This window comes from Nicotiana sylvestris, chromosome 2 (assembly GCF_000393655.2).
Source record: "Nicotiana sylvestris chromosome 2, ASM39365v2, whole genome shotgun sequence".
NCBI lineage: Eukaryota > Viridiplantae > Streptophyta > Magnoliopsida > Solanales > Solanaceae > Nicotiana > Nicotiana sylvestris.
In genome coordinates, this window is record NC_091058.1 from 166,913,224 (window position 1) to 166,940,919 (window position 27,696).

The 27,696-nt window shown below is 36.8% G+C and overlaps 1 protein-coding gene and 1 long non-coding RNA gene across 2 annotated transcripts; one reads left to right on the forward strand and one right to left on the reverse strand.

Moving 5' to 3' along the window:
* Positions 1-1,490: 1,490 nt before the first annotated feature.
* LOC104212785 (uncharacterized) lies at positions 1,491-3,884 on the forward strand. The gene is made up of 3 exons (XR_707444.2): positions 1,491-1,609; positions 3,473-3,616; positions 3,807-3,884. It is a non-coding gene; the product is annotated as an uncharacterized lncRNA (long non-coding RNA).
* LOC104212786 (probable LRR receptor-like serine/threonine-protein kinase At3g47570) lies at positions 1,700-5,385 on the reverse strand. Its single transcript, XM_009762140.2, has 3 exons — positions 4,374-5,385; positions 2,303-4,291; positions 1,700-2,158 (listed from the first exon to the last, which is right to left on the reverse strand). The coding sequence occupies exons 1-3, from the start codon at positions 5,341-5,343 to the stop codon at positions 1,809-1,811; spliced, it is 3,309 nt and encodes a 1,102-aa protein (XP_009760442.1). The 5' UTR covers positions 5,344-5,385; the 3' UTR covers positions 1,700-1,808.
* Between the last annotated feature and the right edge of the window lie 22,311 nt (positions 5,386-27,696).

Here is a 27,696-nt window from a genome sequence, read left to right on the forward strand (position 1 = left end):
GAGAACTATTGTGATATTTTCCAAAAGAAATGGACAAGTGTTCAACCATGTGGCAACCTGCATGGGAAGTTCAAAACATGTGGCAACTTGCATGGGAAGTTGTAAACAAGTGTCATACACTTGGCATGACCTAAGCCCCTCAATTAGCCTATAAATTGGCCTTCAAGTAGACATCATGGATCAACACATTTTCACTTTGTCTCTTTCGTTCCTTTTCTTCCTCCTTAAAACGTTATAATCTACTTTGTTTTGTTCCCTCTTTTAAAATAGATGGGTTTGTAATTTACTATTTTGCTGATTCTTGTATCTTCCTTAATAGAGGTAAGCTTGTTTAATCCTGGAGAGACATTTCACACTGCTGAAATAGTTTCTTAGAACAGTGCCCAGCACGACGCAAGCCAATTCGTGTATTTCCGTTCGCAAATAATATAATAGCAGTATTATTATTGTTATTGAAATTCTTGCTCTTAATTACTACATGTGTTTCTAATGGAGATTCCATGGAGTATTATTCTCACGGCGGAATTTATTTTCCAACTTTTAAGAGTCATGCCAGGTTCATATTTCACACATATATAGGGAAGGGAATGCATTAGCTGACCATTTTGCAAATCAGGCATTTGATATGCCGGGTAAGCTGGTATATAGCTCATTTGGAGACCTCACATTACATGGGAAAAGACTTCTTAATTTTGACAAGCAACAATGTTCTACACTCAGGATCAAGACAAGAAGAATAAACAGATGCGACTGAAGAATTTGGAAGTGCAGATGAGCAGTAGAGTGACACTTCTATTCAATTTTAACATATTGGTATGGTGCTATATTGTCAGAACGTATCTATGTCCAGACATGGATATAGACGTACAGTTGACATGCTCAACCAGTTAGTTCATAGATTCACACTGAGTAATATCAGATTAGATCCTAAGCTGGTTCAAGGTTATTTGAATTTTGCAAGTTCCTATTTTATTCATGATGTAAAAGACATTGTTTGGGATTGTTATTAATAAAATTAGCCACTACGTACCTGCCTAGTGGCATATTCGATTAAAAAAATGCTGGAAAAACACTGTTAGATCTCATAGACTTAGAAAAGGAGACACTTTTGCTATTTGGACTATAATATGTTTCAAAGCAAAGCCTTAGTGCTGGATTTAAAAAACGGTTATCCTTTACTATAAAAAAATGCAATTTTTGTGTAATTTTAGCTGTTTTATATGAGACATGCTATGTTTTATCATCTTTTTACAGATTTCCCTGAAATCTCACTAGTTGAATAATGATTGAGAGATTGACTGAAGGGGTAACTTCACAGCTGTGGCCTAGTAATAAAGAATTTGTGCCGATTCCTTTAGCTCAGCATTGCTCTAAATACAGTAATAATGATGATTATGAAGTACTTTTTGGGTAAAATTCGTAGTTCAGCGGATGTTGTGAATATAATTTTTATGATCTCCTTTGCCTTGTATATTGCAGGTATGGTGGAATCTATGTTGACTCTGACATCATAGTGTTGAACATTGTCCTCACTTAATAATACTGTTGCATTTGAGAATGACCTATGTGGAACTCTGAATGGTGCTGTAGTGGCATTTAGAAAGCACAGGTAATTATTTCTATGCCTCTTCTCCTCTTCTCTCACTCAATATAAAATCTCAATTTAGACTTTCATATATTAAGAAACGAATTACTTCGTACAATCCAAGATTCAGAGAATTTAAGTACTTGTGCAAAATTGAAAGCTTAATGCATCTGAAATATGTAATCAAGCAACAATCGTACATGAGTGGATGGTTTGTTTCCACCTAGTGACGATTACTGACAAATTGAAGCCTTATTTTTCTAAGTGTTGAAAGAGCATCTTCCATGCAAATTCTTGCATCATGTTTCACTAAGGTGCAACTCAAGGCTAATTCCATGATAGATACAATACACTGCATCTTTGTGTCGGTTTTTTCATTCCCTGCCTGTACCAAATTAGCATCTACCACCTTATGAATTTCACTTGGACAAGAATCACTAACCCAACGTCGTATGCTCAAGTCTCCGGTAAATGCTTCATCACTTGGTCTCATTCTTGTAAGCGTCTCCATCATCATAATGCCAAAACTATAAACATCGCAGCTCGTGGATACTATTCCATCTTGTCCATACTCTGCAATCATGGTCGAATATGATAAGAAAAGCTTCCTAGTTATGGAGGAATATGCTAGAACTTTGAGTATCAAAATATTTCCCGGGGGAAAGAACTATTTTGGGTATTCCAAGGATATGAAGAAACTTTAAAAAGTTGTATTACCCGGAGCAATGTATCCAATGGTTGCAATAGTCCTTGTTTGGACAAAAGCCTCCTCTGCACCTAGCAATTTGGCAATGCCAAAATCACTGACATGGCCAATCATGTCTTGATCTAGCAAGACATTGCTTGGCTTCAAGTCACAATGCACCACAGGTGTTGAATAGCCATTGTGGAGATAGTCTAATGCTGCAGCCACATCTATCATTATATTCAATCTCTGTAATAAGTCCAAGAATAAGTTGTGAGAGTATAACCATTTATCAAGTGTCCCATTGGGCATGTATTCCAAAATTAGGGCTTTGTAATCAAGGTTGGAGCAGCTGGTGATGACTTTGGCCAGATTTCTGTGGCGAAGTTTCCGAAGCATCTCACATTCTGTGTCAAAACTTTTGAATGCACCCTCCAATTGCACTTTGAATACCTTTGCTGCCAAAAGAGTACCATCCTTTAGTGTCCCTTTGTAGACCATGCTGAAACTCCCATTACCAAGCAAGTTGCTTTCATCGAATCCTTCGGTTGCTTGTTCAAGTTCATAATAGGAAATTCTTTCATGTCCTTTAAAATTCACCAGAGGCGAATCTGCTAGACTTGCATTCTTCTTCATCTTTCGCAACCTCAAAAATACATAAAAGAGGGCTAATGCAATAGATACTAGACCCACTCCCAAAACAACAGACAAAACCAAAATTTTCTTTTTCCTCTTGGGAGATTTGGTGACACATGGTGGCACGTGAAATTTAGAGTCACCGCAAAGTGCATCATTGGCCAAGAAAGATTGACTTGTGGCATTTGCGAAAGGACCACCACTGGGTATTTCTCCACTAAGTTTATTGAACGAGAAGTTCAGGTACTTGAGATACACAAGAGCTTCTAATGACTTTGGAATTTCACCACTAAGATTGTTATAGCACAAGTCCAAGAATTCCAAGGCCAACATTCTTCCAAATGAATTTGGAATAGGCCCATCTAATCTGTTATGTGCTAGAGAAAGTTTGATCAATCTATCCAGACCCACTAGAGTGTTAGGGATCTCACCAGAAAAATTATTTTTTGATAGATCAATGAGTGTTGCTGCCTTTATATTTCCAAACTCCAGAGGAATTTTCCCACTTAATAAATTGGATGTAACGTTGAATTCTACGAGATCTTGAAGGCTTCCTAAACTTGCAGGTAATGTTGAATTCAGCCTGTTATAAGCTAGATAAAGATTCCTCAAACTGGTGATGTTCCCTAAGCATGGAGGCACTGAACCAGAAAGCTGATTTTCCGTCAAGTCTAATGCACCGAGATTCTTTAAAGTGCAAATAACATCTGGTATGGTTCCTTCTATCTTGTTTCTTTGTAGGTAAAGTTGTTGTAGATTCAACATGCGTTGGATAGTTTTTGGAATATGTCCAGTCAACTCATTGTTAAGCATATTCATCCTTGTGACTCCAGTAAGATTACCAATTTCTTCAGGAATACTTCCCTTTAGTTTACAAGCATAGCTTTCAAAAATGTGCAGAGAGTCGGAGAAATTTCCAACAGATGTAGGAAAAAACCCATGCAGGGGATTCTCAGATAAACCTATTACTCTTAGTTTCCTACAGTTTGTCAACGATGTCAAGAAGCTCAATGTTGAATCGCTATAAAAATTATTATACTGCAAGTTCAAAAACTCAAGATGTTCTAAGTTACCAAGTGATTTAAGAATTGGACCTGTGAAACTGTTGGCACTGAGATCAAGTTTTCTGAGTCTTGAAGAATTTGAGATAGAAGCAGGAATAAAACCACTCAGATTATTCGTCGCACAATTGAATTCTACAAGGCTGGGCATTCTATGGCCTAAATCTGAAGGTAGAGTACCTAAAAGCCCGTTTCCATCAAATGATAGGTACTGCATTGCTGACATGTTGAAAATGCTTGTAGGGATGGAACCAATAAATTCATTCCCGAATAATCCCAGCAACTGTAGTTTCTTAAGATTTCCTAGCTCCACTGGTATCTCTCCTATCAAGTGATCAAGGGAAATATATGAGTACCAATCTTAGAGGAAATGAGAATATTATATAAGGAAATATCATATTATTACCTTCCAAATGCATGTCTCCAAGATATAATTCTGTAAGAACTGTTAAGTTGCCTATCTCTTTTGGCACAGTTCCAGTGAAATCATTGCCAGACAATGACAACATTTGAAGCTTTCTGCATTTTTCTAAGTTTGGTGGAATAATGCCATCTAGATAGTTGTACGAGATGGCAAACTTTTCCAAGTTTGGAAGGTGGTCACATATCGTTGTTGGAAACTTGCCAGTAAGATTGTTGTAGGTGAGACCAATCTTTTGCATTGATGTAATGTTATAGATTGATGGCGGTATAGAGCCAGTGAGCCGGTTGAATTGCAGGTCTATGAAAGTCATATGACGAAGATCACCGAGTTCTCGAGGGATCACTCCTTCGAGAAAGTTTTCCTTTAGAGTCAACACCTCCAGCTTTGTTACATTGGAAAGGGAAGATGGAATTTTCCCCGAAAACTGGTTGCTCGATAGGTACATGTATCGGACATTAGATAACAAACTTAAAAATGGTGGGATGGCACCAGTGAAGTTATTGATTGTGACATCAATCAGTTTCAACCTCTGCAAATGAGCCAATTCTTCTGGCAACTCCCCATGGAAAGTGTTGTTACTGATGTCGAGAGAAACAAGAAATGAGAGGTTTCCTAGATGCGGAGGAATGGTACCATGAAGTTGCATGCTAGAAATGTCTAAAGCTGTGACTCGATGGTGGCGAGAGCTGCAAGTGATGCCAATCCAGCTACAAACTGGGCTGGAAGAAGACCAGTTGCTTTGTAACAAGTTATTAGGATGAGAAGAAATGTGAGATTTCAAGGCAAGAAGAGCTGCTTCATCAGTGTTAATGTTGGGAACTGTAGCCAGTGAAGTATGGTGATGAAACAAAATGAAAACTACAAGAGCAAACAGGAGATGGCAACTTCTGCCCATAACTATAACATGCATTTTTCTGTTTTTCCTAAAACAAGAATGGATATGGCAAAGCATTAATCTTGGATTGTCTATTTATGGAAGTGGTCCGGCCCTTACCCGTGCATAGCGGAAGCTTAGTGCACCGCCCGGGCTGCCCTTTTTGTCTATTTATGGAAGTGGGCATTTGCCTATAGCTTTTGCCTTAATGAGATGTGCCAAAACGTCAACCCGGATGCCCTTTCTTTCTCTGTGGCATTAAATTTATAAGTTCACTATTTAATGATTTCAAACTCATGATTAAGACTTAGAGTGTCAATTGTGAGTATTACAAGTCGTATTAGTGAAAGTCAGTCAATTTGTACTGTGTGGGCGTGCTGAGTGCTGATAGTTGAGGACTAGAAAACTGGAATATGGCATTGACCGACCCTTATCATTTGTGCAACAACCCATTAGTCATTACACCGTATAGCAAACTAATACGTGTACAACTTATTTGTGCAAAAGAAGATAAAAGAGGAAAAAGATGGGATGATTTTGACAAATAGCCACTTTTAAGGCTGCTAATGTAGAATTATTTGTTTGGTTTACATCAAGCTTGCAAACCATCTTTCCAATTGTTGAATAGCTTGGTTATTTATACATTAGTCTTCAAAATATATGAGCATCTGGAACAAACTACACATAGACAATTCTCTTTCATAGGGATGGCAATGGGGCATTGTAGATGACGGGCGAGGCAGATTTAGACACATGCAGGGCGGTGTGAGTTTAAACATATGCGGGTGCGGGGTAGGTCAAAATAAAAAAGTTTAAATCTATGTGGGTGCGGTGCGGATGCAGGTTTAAAAATTTCATCAAAGACAGAAATTCAAATTTCTGACTTTCTGAAAATGACCATGTAAATATAGTACTGAGTCTTTCAATAGTACTGCCTGATTATATTGAACATTAAACTGTAATTACAAAGTATTTAACAATTGTGAGGAAATTGCAACAGAAACTAAGAAAAAATAGAATGGGTAATCAGGAAGAGATGAGAACGAGACAAAATAGGGGATGAGACACATATCGAGAGATAGGTGAGAAGTAGAGACTTGAGCCGAATGTGCAACATAATTCGCATCCTTCCTTCTTTCTAAACCGTAGTCCTTTTTCATGACTTACTAATTGGGTATGGATCCCAAATAAAACTCTCCAACCATAATTGATACAGCCTCATTCATCTCTTCTAGCCCATAGGCTCTTACGGAATCAGCTTGGTTCACACATCATATGAGACGAAAATGCTGTACTAGTCAGCTAGATATATGTCCTGAAGTTCTTTCAAGTTCTTTCATGTAAGAATCTGGACATCGTCTTAGAGTTTACTTGTATAAGTTTTGAATTCCATGACACTGTATTGGACAGATGGTTTTGCCTTCTCCTAAAACAAGAATGGATATGGCACAACATCGTCATGTAATTCATCTAGATTAATTACTGTCTGTTGTTTTTCTCTCTGTTAAAGTTCTAATAACTCAAAAGTATATTCGTCAGCAAGACATATAATTGATGCAACCGAAATGCCTCTAGTCTTAGGTTAAATTCCCAGATTTGATATCCCAAAAGAAACATTCTGTTTAATGATATTAATAATAACTAGCTTAAACAGTTTGTGCAGAAAATTTAAAGTAATAAAAAAAACAACTTTTGTGGGGCGGGTGGACGCAGGTACATGTGCGGGGCAGGTGGACATGGGTGAACATAAAATTTTGCGAGTTATAACAGAACCGGCACCGCAAAGCACCGCCTCAATGCTATCCTAGATTGTCTATTTAAAAATATCAAATTCATTAGATAATAATAATGTTGTGAGTAAAACCAAGTCAAAATTGTGTACGAGGGCATTTATGACCCTATAGGAAACATGTTTCTTTTGCCTTTATGAAAACGTCAGGTTGTCCTTTTGCATCAAGACTTTTTCTTTTCTTTTTTTTTTTTTTTTTTTTTTTTGGTTCTGTGCATAAATAACAGTCTCAACAATTTTATCTTGTTTGAAAGTGCGTCTATGTCAGCTTTCATTTGAGCAATAATAGAATTTGCAAGGAATGGTTGTAAGGATCTTTCTTTCATTATAACATCCCATAAACAATAGTTTCAAGATAACATCATTTTCACGTATCAAATTTGATAATTTTTATCGGTGAAGGTTTATGGGGTATTCAAAGATAGACTACCATGTCTCATGATTGCAAAATAAGATTAAAATTTGATTGGGTTAATATGGATATGACTTAGAAATCAACATGAGTCTAATGGTTTAAAGTGGTTGAAATAGTTCTTTTTCAGTGAACTTACAAATCCATCAAGATTAATAGAGGCTCTGATACTATAATTAGGATTTTTCGAAAAAATGTAAGTAACAAAGTTACATTTACTCATCCTTAGAAATTAGAGTAAAGAATATGTTCACTTAATGACTAGCAACATCAATATGAAAAATCAAAAGCGAAAGGGACTTGTGTGCTATAGCTTTCATTTAAAATTTACATGGCAAGACTCGTACAAAATTGGTAAACAAAAATATTACCACACATCTCTTAATAAGCTTTTCATGTAGTGTTTGTTATATATTCCAGATTTGGATTAAATTATTTAAGTAAATTCTAGGTTGAGGAAGTGGTGAAATTCCTTGAGCTAATGGATTTTCAAAATGGAAAAGTGATCCTTACAATTAAGAATACTAAGACGATTAATTCAACATAGCCTTTTTGGATTATGAAGTAACTAGTAAATTTAATACGGTTGACGAGATCAAAAGTTAGGAGAGAAGTTCTTACTTAAGAGGTTCGAAACAGTCATGTCCGCCTAGATAGAAAAAATTATATTTATCATATTTATTCAAGTTTCAGAAAATCTCAACATCTCATAACTTAATACAAAAAAAAAAATCATCACATTCTATCATACGAATGTTGTCTAATCTGAAGATTACCACCCCTTGTCATAATGTCCCTCTGCTTGGGACTTATGAATTTAGGCAAGATATAGAACAATCTAGTAGAGAGTATTTTCAAGATAATTATTATGTTAAATGAAACATAGCAAAGTCTGTTGATATAACTTAAACACATTAAAAGATATACTTTGGTCGACTAAATTGGTGTTACAATATCATATACTAAGATCTTCATCTACACCGTCAACTAGTGAAAACTTAACCTTTCTACTTTTCGTTTTAGTTTCTTTGGGAACCAATTTTTTTTATTTTTTTTTTTTGTTCAAGAAGTAGAGAAAAGACTTGAGTAATATATTCACAAATAGCCCCAAAATGCACAACATTTTAGGGTGTAGAATACGTTCACTAAAACAATAGCATTCTTTTGAAAGGATATGTGTGTTGTAGCTAGGGACAGATTCAGACCAACCAGTAACATGACGTAGAAAAATTATTTTCTTTCGTTTCAACAAAACGAGTATTTTTTTTCATGATGTAGAAAAATTATTTTCTTTTATTTGAACAAACTAAGTATTTTCTTTTCCTGGCATAAAAAAAAATTCAATAAAATGAATACTTTCTTTTTATGATGTAGAAAAGTATTTTATTTTTATGATGTACAAAAAGTACTTTCTTTCATTCAACAAAATAAATAGTTTCTTTTCATGTTGTAGAAATGATACTTTCTTTTTCAACAAAAAAAAAAGGTATTAGTATTTGTTTTTAGTTATCGAGCTCAAATTTCAATGTTATTCTTGTTTGAAAAAGTAAAGTAGCACATTAGTTCCTTTAGGTTTGTGTGAATTTTGAAACGAATAATTAAATTCTTGAAGAAAATAGAGCCCTGGAGGGGGGGGGGGGGAGGAGTACAGGGAACATGAGGATTTTGGGGAACGTGAGTTGAGAAGAGTAGCATAAAAAATTATTTTCCTAAAAATATTTTATACTCTCTAACCAAACAGTAGAAAATATTTTTCGAATTTTTTTTTTATTCACCAACCAAATAAGGAAAAATAAGTGATAAAACCACTTATTTTCCATGAAAATATTTTCCAAGAAGATATTTTCCTTCATACCAAACACACCCTTAGAAGATCATGAAAATTTAGCATATAACTGGCTGTCTCTCAGAATCTGAAGAACGATCCGAAGGTGCTGCTCATGCTCCTCTCGGCTGCGGGAGTAGATCAAAATATCATCAATAAAAACAATCACGAAAGAATCCAGAAAGGGCTTAAACACACGGTTCATCAAATCCATAAATGCTACTGGAGCATTTGTCAACCAAAATGACATCTCTAGGAACTCATAATGCCCATACCGAGTGTGAAAAGTTGTCTTAGGGACACCGAATACCTTAATCCTCAACTGATGGTAGCCAGACCTCAAATCGATCTATGAAAACACCTTGGCACCCTGAAGCTGATCAAATAAGTCATCAATCATCGGTTGTCTTATATATACAGTGTAACTTTTCGGCGAAGGGGGTTCGAGTAAACCCCTTCCGCCCCTAAATCCGCCCCGCAGGTTGTCCTGTTCTTTCTCTCAGTTCTGGTATTGCATTTAAAAATTGACCATTTAATGATATCAAAACTCATGGTTAAGACTTAAAAGAGTGTCAATTTTGGTATTAATGTAAGTCGGTCAATTCTGTCTCTCTTTATTTATCGAGGGACTTGGGAGGAGGAAAGTGAACAGAAAAACATGGCTGCTACATTATTTTTTTCTGGAAAACTGCAACATGGCATGGACGACCCTTATCATGTGTGTGATAACCCAGAGTCATTGCAACATAAAATGAAAAACTAATTACGTGTCCACCTAAATTTGGAAAAGAAAAAAGAGGAAAAAGATGGGATGATTTTGACAACTAGCCACTTTTAAAATTTTATCAACATTTCTACAGTAAATGAAAGATAGCCATAACTAGGGCTGCAGCTAGAGTTTAGATTATGGGTTCAGCTGAGCTTATTAACTTTCATCCAAATTTGTATTTGTCTAAAGAAATCCATTTACTATATATGAAATATTAATTTAGAGCCTAAAATCTCGAACTCATAAGCTTTAAGTACTAACTCCGCCTCATGTCACAACTTACAGCATGTTTGGATGGTTCTTACCCGTCGTATCGTAATGTATTATTATCACAAAACAATGTTTGTTTTGATTGTTTATTTAAAATTGATTGTATCATATTGTTAAATTCATTGTTCCGGAACAACCAAAACCCCCATTTTATGAAAAAACCAATTCGATGTGGTGGAATCGTTTCCTATTTTCTTTTCCAATTAATCCCATACTTATTACTCTATAATTCTATTTTATCATTTAATTATTTTTTATTTTAACTCTAAATCTCCAATTTATTGACCTACTTTGTCTTCTTCCATCTTTTCTAGAGTTGGTTTGCCCCGTTCTTTTTATCCAAATTTCCGTTCGATTCTTTGTCTCTTTCCGTCGTTTTAATATATATATATATATATATATATATATATATATATATATATATATTTGCTATTTTTTGTTAACCTTTTTTTTTCCAGGTTTTTGCTCTTGTTTCCAAGCTACGTAATTAGTGATGAATTAGTAGAAATATTTTCTTAAATTATTTTTATATGTAATTTTTAATAAATTTTCTTTAAAACAATTGGGGGTATTTTGTTGAATTCATCAATTACAGTACAGTACGAAACAATCAAATCAAACAACAAATATTATTTAACAACAACAAACAATACAATCAATTTAAATATTGTATCCATAAAACAATAAAATACAATACAATATAGTACAATACAAAACATTATAAAACGATGGGTAACAATGATCCAAACATAGTGTTAATAAAGCAACAGTCACCTGCTTTTATGTAATTTTGACAATCTTTTAGAATCTAATCGGCATCGTTGTTTTAACTTGTAAGTCTTTCATTAATAGTATTCCAACAACATTAGTAAATGAGAAAATGGGAAAATATATCCCTTTACATTCGAATATTGTTTATATCTAATCTTCGTTATATTATCCGGTCAAATTTGTCCCTATTATTATACTATCCGACTAAATATACTTTTATCATCTGCAAACTTTTAAAAATTTCCCCTTAATTTGTTAAATAATTCAAAATCTCCCAATTTCTTTTTATTTAAATCACATGTTATTCTTCTTGCTTCACTATTTTCAAAAATTACTATTAATGTGAATGCTAAAGGTACTAGACTATATAAATTATTTATGGATATTGTTAATTACCAATGTACCCACTTCTCTTCTTGTGATAATGAGTTTGGAATTACTTTAAAATTTTATTTATTTTTCAACCATATACAAACCGTAGAATTCAGCGATTTATTTATTGTGTGTTATATGCAGCTGATCATCATGCATGTACATGTATATTCAAATATTTTTTGTCATTATCTGCTTAATATAGAGTTCGATCGACTAATTTAAGACTGCACATTGCTTATGCATTTGATTAAATCAAAATTAAATTCGACAATATAAAATCTCCAAGGAACTTCAGCTTCTACCACTAATACTTGCAAAGTCTCCATACCTTTGGTGCAACGAATTAATTAAAGTTGGGATGTTGTAAATACTTTTGGAATTTAGACAAGCTGACTAATTTAGATTCCTCAATTTACTATATTTTATTTACTAACCGTTGTATTATTTTAATATTTCTTTATCTTATTTTTTTAAGAAAGCATGTCAATGCTAATTATTTCGAAAATAGTGAATCAAGAAGAAGAATAAGTGACTTAATTGAAATAATTTGGGAGATTTTGGGTCACCTGACGGACATCAGGATAGTTTTTAAAAATCTGTTGATTATAGGGGTAAGTTTGGCCGGATAGTATAACGGTAGGAGTAAATTTGGCCGAATAGTATAATGGAGGTTAAATGTAGACAATATTCGAAAGTAGAGTGATATATTTGACCCTTTCCCCGTAGTAAATTGAGTCTGCCTCTATAAAATTTGCATACATATTACCCTCTTCAGACCTCACTTACTCAATATACTGTTATTGTTAGTAAATTGAGCCCAAAGCCATAAAAGAAAGCATGAAAAAACACTGATAACACTTTTGCTAATTATAGAAAAGTTGAATGGATGACTAGCCCACGATATATCCTCTAAGGATTTTGTTGAAAATAAGCAAGTAGTAAGAATATTGGAATTTATATAATATTATTAATCATAAGGATTTAAATAGGCATATAAATAAAGCAGACTCCTCTAAATAAGCATATAAATAAAGCAACAGACTCCTACTACTACTACTAAAGTATTGCTCTTACTAGAACTAATAGATCAAATATTAGACTCCTACAAATAAACAACTAATTGTCCTAGAAAAACTGTAGCAGTAATAGATGCAACATCCAACATTCCTCCTTTCTTATGTTGGTGCAAATTGCTCCTCCTCAAATCCATCAAGATTAATAAAGGCTCTGATACCACAACTAGGATTTTTAGAAAGAATGTAAGTAGCAAAATTATGTTTACTCATCCTTAAAAATTAGAGTAAAGAATATGTTCACTTAATAACTAGTAAAATCAATATGAAAAAACAAATGTGAAAAGGACTTGTGTGCTTTAACTTTTATTTGAAATTTCCATGGCAAGACTTGTGCATAACTGATAAACAAAAATATTACCGCTCACTCTTTATGAGCATTTCATGTGGTGTTTGTTATATATTCCAGATTTGGATTAAATTGTTTAAGTAAACTCTAGGTTTAGGAAGTGGTAAAATTCCTTGAGCTAATGGATTTTCAAAATCGAGAAGTGATCCTTACAATTAAGAATACTAAGACGATTAATTCAACATAGCCTTTTTGGATTATGAAGTAACTAGTAAATTTAATATGGTTGACGAGATCAAAAGTTAGGAGAGAAGTTCTTACTTAAAAGGTTCGAAACAGTCATGTCCGCCTAGATAGAAAAAATTATATTTATCATGTTTATTCAAGTTTCACAAAAGCTCAATATCCCATAACTTAATATATAAAAAAAATCATCACACTCTATCATATGAGTGTTGTCTAATGTGAAGATTACCACCCCTTTTCATAATGTCACTCTGCTTGGGACTTATGAATTTAGGCAAGATATAGAACAATCTAGTAGAGAGTATTTTTAAGATAATTATTATGTTAAATGAAACATAAAAAATTTGTAGATATAACTTAAATACATTAAAAGATATATTTTGGTCGACTAAATTTGTGTTACAATATAATATACTACGATCTTCATCTACACCGTCAACTAGTGAAAACTTAACCTTTCTACTTTTCGTTTTAGTTCCTGTGGGAACCAATTTTTATTTTGTTTTTTTTAGTTCAAGAAGTAGAGAAAAGACTTGAGTAATATATTCACAAATAGCCCCAAAATGCACAACATTTTAGGGTGTAGAATACGTTTACTAAAACAGTAACATTCTTTTGAAAGGATTTGTGTGTTGTAGCCAGAGACAGAGCTATGATATTAATTATTAGTTTCAGATCAACCAGTAGCTTTTACTTAGACATGTATTTTATATTGGAAAAATCCATTAATATATATGTACTTAATTAGGAACTCGATAACAAAAATAAGTTATGGTTTCGATTACAATTCCAGCACTATAAGGGGTTGTTAGGTTGGTGGGATAAAGAATAATATTCCCGAATTAGATATGAGGTTAATTTATTTTGCATTTGTTTGAATTTTCTAGTTCGGAATTAGCAATCTCGGAATTAATTTATCTCATAACTATGGTACAATACTATCCCACATTGAGGGTGGGAAAAATCATGGGATTATGTTGTGTGCTAAATCAATCGAGCGCACTACTATAGCTCTAAGGAACTAATTTGAGGAGAATAGTCCCTAAACGATGCTACAACTATTGAAAATAGAGAAGGGTTTATTATCAGTAAAATTGTTTCCCACTCTGTACGCTTGATTCACTTTATATCTTCCCCTAACCTCAGCTACTTACTATCCTTTACCCTTATTAACCGAGTAACAGCTTTTCTAACGACTCTTAACCGTATAACTAACTTCTATATGTAGTGACTGAACTGCCCTTACTATTCCTATACATTTGACTATTATACCCTCGTCATCACGTTGGTACAGGACAAAATCCCCCTACTTAGAGTTTACTTGTATATGTTTTGAATTCCATGACAACACTGTATTGAATGGGGCAGTGAGTTTGGGCATATGCGAATGCGGGTTTGGAGTGGGTTCAAATCCCAACACAAAATTAAGAAAGAGATAATTTTATTCAACACAAATCTTTTTGCTGGCCATTTTAAAATCAACGCCCTCCCCTCGAACACACCCCTACCCCCGGTGAAAATAAAAGCAGTTAATTAAGAAGATGAAATGATAAGTATGCTTTGATAGTTGAACAAGGAAATGCCAACAATTTCTTCTAAAAAGAAATTCTTTTTATTTGTTTCGTCTATGTAATTCATCTAGATTAATTATTGTCTATTTTTTTCTCTATGTTAAAGTCTTAATAGCTCTATATACGGTCGAAACTAGGTTCGTCCATTGCTTGACCAATCAAGGCTGAAACATGACAGGTCAAAGCTCGAGCTCGGGTTATATCGAACCAAGGCGCGAAAATAGACCGTCGAGCTCGTGACCCAGAGACCGAGCAAGATCGAGGCCGAACAAGATCGTGACCGAATAAGATCGAGGCCAAACAAGATCGAGACCAAGCAAGATCGAGGAAAACTTACCGAGCCAAGTAACGGAAAGCGCCGAAATATCCGTAATCGGCCGAGGATCACAGCAGTAATCTCGGCATGTATCAAAAAGTGGCCGATTAATTAGCGAATCATGAGATTTTTTACCTTGTATAGAATTGTACCAAAAGTAGAACACTCACACTATATAAAAGGGGTTCTGATCATTTGTAGGACGCATTGTAACACGCAAAGAAAGCAATACACTAATCATTTCTAGTTTCATCATCTTGTTGTTCAGTTCTAATACTAGTTGAGACTTTTCTTGCCTCTAGGGTGATCGAACTCAGAGACTAAGGCTGTTCAATTTTGTGGTTTGCATTTATTTCATTATCGTTAATTTCAATATTAATCTGACTTCTTAATTTGTATCAAGTTATATAACGTATCCTTAAAACCGCGTATAAATTCAATTGTTATCCAATTTTAAGGGTAAACAGTTTGGCACCCACCGTGGGGCTAAGGATAATAGTGATTACTTGGTACAAACTTTCATAACATACACTATTTTACACTTATTCTTTGAAGTATCTTTGATTCCAGGATTTAAATGTCAAGCTCTCAGTCAGCACCTCTACACGTTGACAATGATTTTGGCCATCGCGGTGAAAATGATAACATAGCAAGGAACGATGTACCCCCGGTTGGACTCGATGGATTTTCGGCTGTAGATCCAATCGACGTCAACTCACATATAGACATCAATGGAAATTTGGCCGTTGATCCCGAAGGCAGCGTCTGTAGGGATGTTCGATCAGCCGCTCAAAGCGCATGTGGCGGTGAAGATGGCGGGATCAGCCTGCGGGTGATTTTCGAAATGTTGCAAGCTCAGCAAGTAGCGATAGCCTAGCTCAAAAACTATAATCACCCACCGAGCAGGGTCGAGCTCGAGCTGTCCCAGGAAGTTGTACACACGGTCAAATCGATTTCAAGAAAATCGAACGAGAAAGAATCGGAGACCAATCCTGCAATCATGAAGATGCTCGAAGAACTGACAAAACAAATTGAGTCGCGGAAAAAGAAGATCGAGGCAAACAACAAAAAGGTGAAAACTTACAACTCCAGGGTCGATCAAATCCCGGGGGCACCACCAATATTGTAGGGTCTGGATTCCAAAAAGTTCATGCAAAAACCTTCCCCCCGAGCGTGGCTCCGAAGCCAATCCCCAAGAAGTTCCACATGCCCGAGATTCCTAAGTATAATGGAACGAACGATCCGAACGAGCACATCACATCTTACACGTGTGCTATCAAAGGGAATGATCTAGAGGATGACGAGATCGAATTTGTCTTGCTAAAGAAATTCGGGGAGACCCTGTCAAATGGAGCTATGATATGGTACCATAATTTACCACATAATTCTATTGACTCATTTGCTATGCTTGCATATTCTTTCGTAAAAGCACACACCGGGGCCATCAAGGTCGAAACCAGGAAATCAGACCCTTTCAAGGTAAGGTAGAAGGATAACGAAATGCTTAGAGAATTCATGTCTCGATTCCAAATGGAACGGATTGACTTGCCACTGGTCGCTGATGATTGGGCTGTTCAAGCTTTCACTCAAGGACTTAATGTTCGAAGCTCAGTGGCTTCACTGTAGTTGAAGTAGAATTTGATAGAATACCCGGCTGTTACTTGGGCCGATGTGCATAATCGGTATCAATCAAAGATCAGGGTTGGGGACGATCAACTTGGGGCTCTTTCTGGGTCCATTTATCCTATCAGACCCATCGATAGAATCAAGAGAGATATTGAGCGAGAACCGAGGTTGAACAGAGATCAATATTAGCCGTATAATGAAGATCGTACAAGCAACGGATCTGGGCAAAATTCTGTATGAAATGAAAGGAGAAGTGATCGAGGCCAAAGCTCTCGAGGGCTCATGAGCAAGAACAATTCGATAGACCTATTGGACCCAAAGAGGCACCATACTTATCAGAGTACAACTGTAATGTTGATGCGGCTGTCATAGTATCGGCTATCGGACACATCAAAGATACCAAGTGGCCTCGGCCTTTACAAACCGATCCAACACAATATGATCCCAACCAAATATGTAAATATCATGGCACAAATGGCCACAGAACAGAGGATTGTCGAGAATTGAGAGATGAAGTAGCTCAGTTATTTAACAACGGGTGCCTTCGAGAATTTCTGAGCGACCGAGCTAAGAATTATTTCAGAAACAGGGATTCCAATAAACAAAATGAACAAGACGAGCCCTCAATACGTCATTCATATGATCATCAGAGGGGTCTATGTTCCTCAAGGTCCGATGATAAAGAGCACCAAAGTATCAATCACAAGGGAAAAACGAACTCGAGATTACATACCAGAACGAATTTTATCTTTCAACGACGAGGATGCAGAAGGGATCATGCAGCCCCATAATGATGCATTAGTAATTTCTGTACTCATGAATAAAACTCTAGTTAAACGTGTGCTAATTGATCCAAGTAGCTTGGCCAACATCATTCGATCAAGGGTCATAGAGCAACTCGGCCTACAGGACCAAATCGTACCTACGGCCCGAGTGCTAAACGGATTCAACATGGCTTGTGAAACTACTAAGGGAGAAATAACGTTGCCGATAAATATAGCTGGTACCACCAACGAGACCAAGTTTTATGTAATCGAAAGGGACATTAGGTACAATGCCCTATTCGGGAGGCCATGGATCTACAACATGAGGGTTGTGCCCTCGACCCTTCACCAGGTATTAAAATTTCTAACACAGCAAGGGATCAAGACGGTCTACGAGGAACAACCCATCACAAAAGGTGATGTTTGTCGTCGATGAAGTAATTCTGATATCAACACTCTCATTCGCAAAAGAGTCAGGTTCGAAATCAAAGCATGAAGCCAAATAGCAATCACTGGTGCCAGCCTAGACCCAACTTGACTTGTAGGGGACTGACGAAGATGACGATTACAGGCTACCTCGATCTTTTATGGTCCCCAATAATTCCGACGCTACCAAATCAACGGTCAAAGAGCTGGAGTAAGTCGTATTGATCGAGCGTCTGCCCGATCGAAAGGTATACCTGGGCACGGTATTAACTCCCAAGCTCAAGAAAAAACTCATTCAATTTCTTATCGCTAATATGGATTATTTTGCTTGGTCCCATCTCGATATGATAGGGATCCTATCGGAGATCACTACTCACAAGCTGAGCCTGGGCACGAAATTCCATTCGGTAAACAGAAAAGGAGACCTTAGTCCGAGATCAAACATGTTTTCATCAAGGACGGGGTAACTAAACTCCTTAAAATAGGATCCATCTGGGAGGTCGAATACTCGGAATGGTTAGCCAACATAGTAGTAGTCACTAAAAAGGGGAACAAATTAAGAATATGTGTGGATTATAAAGATTTAAATAAGGCATGCCCCAGAGACTCTTTCCCTTTGCCTAACATCGATCGCATGATCGATGCCATGGCCGACCATGAGATCCTCAGTTTTATCAATGCCTACTCTGGGTACAATCAAATACGGACGAACCCGGATGATCAAGAAAAGACCTCTTTCATCACTAAGTATGGCACATACTGTTATAACGTAATGCCATTTGGATTAAAAAAATACTTGTGCCACTTACCAACGTCTAGTAAACCGAATGTTCGAAGAACAAATTGGAAAATCCATGGAAGTTTATATTGACGATATGTTAGTTAAGTCCCTCGGAGCAGAGGATCATTTAAAGCATTTGCAGGAAACCTTCAGAATATTGAAGAAGTACAACATGAAGCTGAATCTAGAAAAGTGCAGTTCGGAGTCGGATCCGATAAATTTCTCGGGTTCATGGTATCTAACCGAGGGATCGAGATGTTACATCCCGTAGCTTACCGTTAGGATGTGCCGTAGTAAATCCATATGAGTTCGAAGGGATTATGTCTATTAGGAGTTTATGAGACCCTGTAAATTTACAACCTTGATACCGTTAGATATTATGTTAGTATGATATTTTCTTTTAAATGAAGTATTTTAGTAAAAGTTTTATAAGTATAATTTTGGATAATTACCATTATTACTATTTTCATATATGATAAATTTTACACCTAATATAAGAAAGTTTATGAGATTTTCTTTATTGTAAAGATAGAAATTATTTTCTCACAATAAAAGAAGGTTATCTTTTACCATTTTAAGAATTAAGCATATGAAATTTTTTACTCTTTATATGAGATTAGGAAAATTAGAAGTTGAGAAAATATATGTATTTTTACATGAATATTTTAAAGAAATAATAATGTATGTGTTAATTTTATATGGCACCACATGACCATGATAGTAAAGTATATTATAGTAAGGTGTATACAAAAATAAGTGAAATTTTAAGTAATTTAAGACAATTTTAATTATGCCGGTAATTGGTTAATTACCGAGTAATTAGACACTACCTAATTACCTTATAAATAAATAAAGATTAACAAATCCCCACCCCGCCCCACGTGGCAGCAAGCCACTGACCAAACATATGACTCTTAAGTCATATTAAATTAGGTGGCATATGATTAGGGAACATTTGCTTACTTTGAGAGTTTATGTACAAAGAAGTACAACAAAAGCAAAACTGACGGGAACCAACAAAATATCCTTCAAGCAACAGTGGCATTTTTCCGTCGCATTTTCAGTGGATCATCATCTTCAATTCTTCAATCACAGTTTCCTTCAATCCGCTTTAATTCAACCCTTACAAGTCCAAAGCTAGTTGTCAGCGGTATGTGTATTAATTTGTGGTTTTGAGTGTAATTATGATATACATTCATCGCTAGACAATTTGAAATTGAAGGGATTTAGTACAATTTTCATTGGTTTCTAGACATCACTATTTTTGTGCTTATTCTATTAATAATCTGTTCTCCTGAAATTTATTGAATTAATCGTATAAATTATCTCTGTAATTTGCACAGTACAAAATTTAGAATTTAAGGCCAACACGTTAAAAGTAAAACCTTTCAGTTCGTTCACATGAATAAATATAACTACATAAGGAGATAAAAGTTGACTTTTTGGAGGTTTTTCTTTGTTGCTTTTTTGAGCCGAGGGTCTCCTGGAAACAGCATCTCTATCCTTCGGGGTAGGGGTAAGGTCTGCGTACATATTATCCTCCCCAGACCCCACTTGTGGGATTATACTGGGTCGTTATTGTTGTTGTTGTATGTAACAACTTCTTTTGGAGTCTGCTATTTATTTATAATATTTTTGGTATTATTCTTTCTTTTCTCCTATTAAATTGTTTCATGACCTTTTATGGAGTGGGGTTGGAGGCGTTTAAGTTCCTGTGATTACTACTAATTTCTAGTTGGGTTGAAAGGATTGGTGAGTAAGTTGGTCCAAGTCAAGGTCATTAGTTCCAAATTTCAATGGTTTTGCTTTTCAAGTTTGATGCAGAAATGAAAACACTCGACTCTCTAACCACAAATGACTCTATTCTTCAAAGTATTAGAGGTGCCTATGTTCTTGATTCCCCATGTGTCATATTGTTCTATCATCTGTTCATGGGTCTCAGAAAATACGTAAGTTGATAAAGTTTATTTCATGATATTAATCAAAGGCATAATGGTCTTATGACATTCCAAAATATTTTATTGGCGTACTTCTCATGCATTGCATTCATTTATACATTTATACATGTACATTGACTCATGACCAGATGACGTTATATATGCGTATATATGTATATGGGATATGGGAAAAGGTTACGGCATTATATACGCACCACCACCTGATCAGCTGGTATACATTGATAATTTTGCCCACAGTGGCACCAGATGGTGCTATATACGCGTATATATGTAAATATATGTATATGGGATATGGGAAAAAGGTTACGCGTTATATACGCACCACCACCTGATCAGCTGGTATTCATTGATGATTTTGTCCACAGTGGCCGAGATGATATGATGGGATGCCCTCAAAGGCTTGATGATGTTATGTACGTACAAACCTATGTATCCTATGACATTCATATACATATACATGCCATTATAAATATTTCATAATTTACATAGCTATCCAGACTTTTAGGTTGAGTCTTTTGCTCCATGTTTCTTCCATGTCCTTAATTAAATGTTAACTTACCGTTATATTTCAATTTCGCCTTACATACTCGGTACGTTATTCGTACTGACGTTCTTTTGTTGAGGACGCTGCATTCATGCCTGCAGGAATAGACAATCAGTTTGATCAGCCCTTATAGTAGACGAGGTTAGCATTCAGCGAAGGATCGGCAAGACTCCACCTCATTCGGAGTGTAACTGTATCTATAAGTCATTGTGTCAATGTTTTGCTACAGACTTATGGGTAGGCCGGTACCCTATACCATTTTATGTCAAATAATCTTAGAGGCTTTGTAGACACAGGTTTATTATGTACAGTATGTCAGAGGCCTTGACGGCCCATATGTATTCATGTTTACAAACGATGGTTCATTAATATAACATTTGGCCACCTATAATCGTACATTACGAGTCGTGGCCATGTTGGCCCGTGAAAGTTACAAAAGGAATGAATGAGTTACAGAGTGGTTCGCTCGGGCCAGTTTGGCACCGGGTGCCAGCCACGCCTCCCCAGGTTTGGGGCGTGACACGAGATCAACCCCGACAAGATCAAAGCTATCAAGAATGTCACGGTAGTGGATAATGTGAAGGTTGTACAAAGGCTAATCAGGTGCATTGTCTCCCTAGGGCGATTCATCTCGAGGTCCTCCAACAATAGCCATCGATTTTTCTCATTACTGAAGAAGAAAAACAACTTCACATGGACCTCGGAATGCCAAAAGGCCTTAGAAGAATTTAAGCGATATCTCTCGAGCCCGCCATTGCTTCACACACCAAGGGTAGACGAACAACTATACTTGTATTTAGCAGTATCAAAAATAGCGATAAGTGGAGTCCTAGTCCGGGAAGAACAAGGTACATAATTTTCAATTTATTATGTTAGCAGGACCTTAGGTGAGGCTGAAACCAGATATCCTCACCTAGAAAAATTGGCACTCGCTTTGCTAAGTGCCTCTAGAAAACTGAAACCATATTTTCAATGTCATCATATATGCATTGTGACAACATAACCATTAAAAATATAATTCATAAACCCGAACTCTCAGGACGATTCGCCAAATGGGCCATTGAAATCAGCGGGAACGATATTGAATATCAATCCCGAACAGCCATTAAATCTCATATTTTGACAAATTTCGTGGTCGACTTTACACCGGCCCTAATACCCAAAGTCGAAAGAGAGTTGTTGGTAAACTCGAGGATGTCTTTGGGAATCGAGACCCTCTTTACGGACGGTGCATCAAACGTAAAGTGGTCCAGACTTGGCATCGTACTGAAGCCACCCACAGGCAACGTAGTTAGACAATCCATTAGAACTGTGAAGTTGACTAACAATGAGGACGAATATGAGGACATGATTGCAGGTCTCAAACTGGCTAAAAACTTGGGGGGTAGAGGTGATCGAAGCTAAGTGTGACTCTCTCCTTGTAGTGAACCAAGTTAACGGAGCGTTTGAAGTTAGAGAAGAACGAATGTAAAGGTACCTAGATAAGTTATAGGTAACATTAAATAGGTTCAAAGAATAGACTTTGCGGCACATACCTCGAGATCAAAATAGTGAGGCCGATGCCCTTGAAAACTTAGGGTCGTCGGTCGATGACAACAAGCTCAACTCGGGGGAAATCGTACAACTCACGAGATCAGTAGTAGAAGAAGGTCACGCACGAGATAAACTCCACAAGCATAACCTGGGATTAGAGAAATAAATACATAAGAGTATTTTAAGACCGGAAAACTTCCCACAAATCCAAAAGAATCGAGGGCCCTGCGCACAAAGGCAACCCGATTCACCTTGTCGGAGGACGGAACCTTATTCAGAAGAATGTTTGATGGGCCGCTAGTAATATGTCTGGGATCGGGAGATACCAAGTACACTCTAAGGGAAGTTCACAAGGGCACCTGTGGAAATTATTCGGGCGTCGAATCATTGGTTCGAAAAATGATCAGAGTAGGCTATTACTGGATCGACATGGAAAAGGATACGAAAGAGTTACTACGAAAATGTGACTAGTGCCAAAGATATGCTCCGATGATTTATCAACCCGGGGAACTGTTGCATTCGGTCTTGTCGTTATGGCCATTCATGAAGTGAGGAGTGGACATCGTCGGCCCTCTTCCATGGGCACCGGGTAAGGCTCAATTTATTTTATTTATGACTGACTATTTTTCTACGTGGGATGAAGCACAAGCATACGAGAAGGTCAGGGAGAAGGAAGTCATCGACTTCATTTGGAACCACATCATATGTCAGTTTGGGATGTCGTCCAAAATTGTATGTGACAACAGGATACAGTTTATCGGCAGCAGAGTGACCAAGTTTCTCGAAGATCATAAGATCAAAAGGATATTATCGAAACCTTATCACCCTAATGGGAACAGACAAGTCGAATCGACCAACGAAACCATAATCCAAAACCTTAACAAAAGATTGACCGACGCCAAGGGGAAATGGAAAGAGATCCTGCCTGAAGTTCTTTGGGAATATCACACAACTTCGAAGTCCAATACTGTGGCTACCCCGTTCTCATTGGTTTATGGCGCCAAAGCTCTAGTACAGTCGAAGTCGGGGAGCCAAGTATCAGATTCCGATATGCAATGAAGGAATCAAATGACGAGGCCATGAATACGAGGTGGGAGTTATTGGATAAAAGGCGTGGAGCCGCCCTTGTTCGATTGGCTGCCCAAAAGCAACGGATAAAAAGGTATTACAACAGAAGGGCCAATCTTCGATACTTCAATGTCGGAGACGTAGTACTAAGGAAGGTCACACTAAACACCCAAAATGTCATGACCCAAACCAATGGGCCACGGCGGGTGCCCCAGTACTACCTGTCAGACACCCCTAAGCATGCGTCTAAGATATAAACCTTAATAACATCTGCTGAATTACAAGAATAGTATACATGAAGGAAACCTACCCAAAAAGCATATGTACATATACGTGCAACATATGTAGGGCGAGCCGACAAGGCTGCTATAGACAACTATATACCTCAAAACTGGAAGTCGGCAAGGCCACATACTATTCAACTAGACATACTGTCTACAGACCGCTAATAGAAATATAACTGTACGAAGACGGGACTGAGCCACATCCTACCCATATATATATATATATATATATAAACATATCGTACCAAAATCAAAAACATCTCCGGATCAAGTGGAGCACGCCAACTCTCGCTGATCAGGGATCCTAAGAGGGGGATCAACTTGCCTACCTGCACATGCGGGCATGAAATGCAGGCCCCGTAAAATAGTGCATCCGTACAAAAAATGTACTAAGTATGTAAGTCATGAAAATTAGTACGTAAAAGACATAGATGAAACATGGAATAAAGAAACACATCTTTAAATCTGAATAACGTTGTAAATTCTGAAATATTTATAATGTCATGCACGTGCGTATAAATATCGTGCCATGCATAGGTATGGGTGTACATAATATCATTAAGCCACTAAGGGCATCCCATCATATCGTCTCGGTCACTATGGGCAACATCATCAACATATACTAACTAATCAGGTGATGGTGCGTATATAACGTCGTAACCTTTTTTTCCATATCCCATACACGCGCGCGCGCACACACACACACACACACACACACATATATATATATATATATATATATATATATATACATACGCGTATATAACTTCATCTGGTCATAGGTCAATGTACATGTATAAATGAATGAAATGCATGAAATATATGTAATAATATCAATATTCCTTCCGGATAAACTTTTTCAACTGCGTATTATTCTGAGACGCATGAACAGAAGATAATAATAATTCTCATGAGGAATCAAGAATATAGACACCCCTAATATTTCTATGAATCGAGTAATTTATGAAAACTGTGCGTTTGCTCATTTCTTCTGTATAATTTGTACCATGCCAAAAGAAAGAAGAGATGGCCTTAACATACCTGGAATAGGGAAAACTCCGTATAATATTTTTGGCGAAGATTGCACCGTACTCTGTTAGAACCGCAAAAATTTGGATGGAATTAAGCTTCTGCTCGTTGAAGTGTTTGAACGATTGAGCTTCTGCTCGTTGAAGTGTTTGAACGATTGAGCTTCTGTTCTTGGCGTTGAAATGTTTGAATGATTAAGATTATGTTCTTGGCATTGAAGTGTTTGAACCAAGAAAGAAAGGTTCTTGCTTTAGGATTTTCTTGGTCATTTTTTTGGTTCTGTTTTTGTCCAAATGAATGGAAACAAAGGCACTTAATAAGACTTGCCTTGTTAATACTTCAATTATCCTTAGGTAGACACCTACTCATAATTGTCTATGAGATATTTTCTTAATTGGTGACCTTGTGCCACGTTTTTGGAAGGGAAGAAAGGGTTAATCTTATCCACTTATTTTATTAATTAACTAGGTAATGTCCCGTTACCCGGTAATTAACCAATTACCCGTATAATTAAGAATTATCTCAAATTACTTAAAATTCTATTTATTTTTAATATACCTTATACATCGTACTATCATGGTCATATGGAACCTTGCATGGTACTAGTCCATAATTATTGGGTATTATCGTTCGACCCGTACTTTATCCCAAATCGGCCTCTTTCAACGAAACTCGTCTTCTTTAATCCGTGTACCCTTTATCCTTCATGACACTTATTTATTGCTTGTTATAAATAGCGTAAATACGTTAACATCAAGATGATCTCTTCCCTGAGTATACGTCAATTAACTAAAGATGAAATTTTTAACATATGAAAACGTAAGATGTAACATCCTTCCCCCCTTAAAAACATTCGTCCTCGAATGTTTAACTCTCCGGGATCTACATAACCTTGGCAGAGTCACCTTTGTAACAATACTACTACCAACATTTCCTGTAGAAACTTAATAATTCAATGGCACATAGGACCACAATCCTTAATAACGACAATGGCCTCACATGGACAACGACAATAACTGACACTAGAGTCTATACACGTACCTTAAGGTTATGAGTTCTCAGTCAGACCCTTTTCTGGAGGAGGAAATAAATAGGGATATCTAGACTTTATGTCTTCCTTGGCTATCCAAGTTGTTTCTTCCACATTGTTGTTTCTCCAAAGTACTTTTACTGAAGCTACATCTTTAGTTCTCAATCTCCTAACCTGTATGTCTAATATAGCAATGGGAGTTTCTTTATATGATAGCTGATCTGTGACCTGAACGTCGTCAACTGACACGATGTTGGTGGATCTCCGATACATTTATGGAGCATAGACACATGAAAGACTGGATGTACAGACTCCAAGTCCAAAGGCAAGTCTAACTCATGTGCTACCTGGCCTACTTTGCGTATGGTCCTATATAGTCCAATGTACCGAGGGCTAAGTTTGCCTTTCTTGCCAAACCTCACAACGCCCTTCATAGGTGACACCTTTAAAAATACCAGTCATTAACCCCGAACTCTACATCTCATCGCCGCACGTCAGAATATGACTTCTGATGACTCTGAGCTATCAATAGTCGCTCCCGGATAAGCTTTACTTTTTCAATGGCTTGCTGAACCGGGTCTGGCCCATGTAACCCAGATTCTCCAACATCAAACCACGCTATAGGAGATCTACATTTCCGTCTGTAAAGAGCTTTGTATGGAGCCATATGAATACTGGAATGGTAACTATTATTATTATATGCAAACTTAATAAGCGGCATATGATATCCCAGTTACCTTGAAGTCTATTACACAAGCTCGTAACATATCCTCCAGTGTCTGAATAGTACGCTCAGCCTGTTCGTCTGTTTGGGGATGAAATACTGTACTAAGACTTACTTGAGTCCCAAATCCTTTTTGGAAGGACCACCAGAAGTTAGCTGTAAATTGAGCTCCTCTATCCGAGATAATAGATACAGGGACACCATGCAGTCATACTATCTCCTTAATATAAATCCTTGAATAATCCTCTGAGGAATATGTAGTTCTAACAGGCAGAAAATGGGCTGACTTTGTAAGCCTATCAACAATCACCCATATCGAATCGAACTTATGCTGGGTACGAGGTAAGCCTATGATGAAATCCATATTGATTACTTCCCATTTCCAAGTCAGAATCTCCATAGCTTGCAATAACCCACCGGGTTGCTGATGCTCAATCTTAACCTGCTGACAGTTAGGACACTAGGCAACAAACTCCGCTATATCCTTTTTCATTCCATCCTACCAACACACTTCCCTGATATCATAATACATATTGTCGCTCCTGGATAGACAGAATAACGGGAATAATGAGTTTCTGCCATAACCTGCTGACGTAGCCCTGCAACATTAGGGACACATAGTCGTCCTCGATATCTGAGGACCCTATCTTCTATAATTTCAAATGGTTTCTTCTCCTTCTGAAGGGTGGTATCCCTATAATGAACTAACACATGATCCTCGTACTGGCGTTCCTTTACTTCAGTTACTAAAGAGGATGTTGTCGTATCCTGAATAGTAATTCCAATATCATATGAGTCCAATAACCGAACTCCAAGACTAGCTAGCTGATGAACCTCATGGACTATTCCCCTCTTTTTTGGCTGTAAATACGACAGGCTACCATAGATCTACGACTGAGAGCGACGACTACTACGTTCGCCTTCCCCGAATGGTATAAAATATCAATGTCATAGTCTT

What these genes read in the sequence shown, in the direction of transcription:
- LOC104212786 (XM_009762140.2), bottom strand. Translation starts at nt 5,343, where the DNA reads ATGCTTTGCCATATCCATTCTTGTTTTAGGAAAAACAGAAAAATGCAT. An exon ending in TGGAGACATGCATTTGGAAG is followed by an intron (nt 4,292 to 4,373) that starts GTAATAATATGA and finishes ATCACTTGATAG; the next exon opens with GAGAGATACCAGTGGAGCTA. An exon ending in CATTGGATACATTGCTCCGG is followed by an intron (nt 2,159 to 2,302) that starts GTAATACAACTT and finishes CCATGATTGCAG; the next exon opens with AGTATGGACAAGATGGAATA.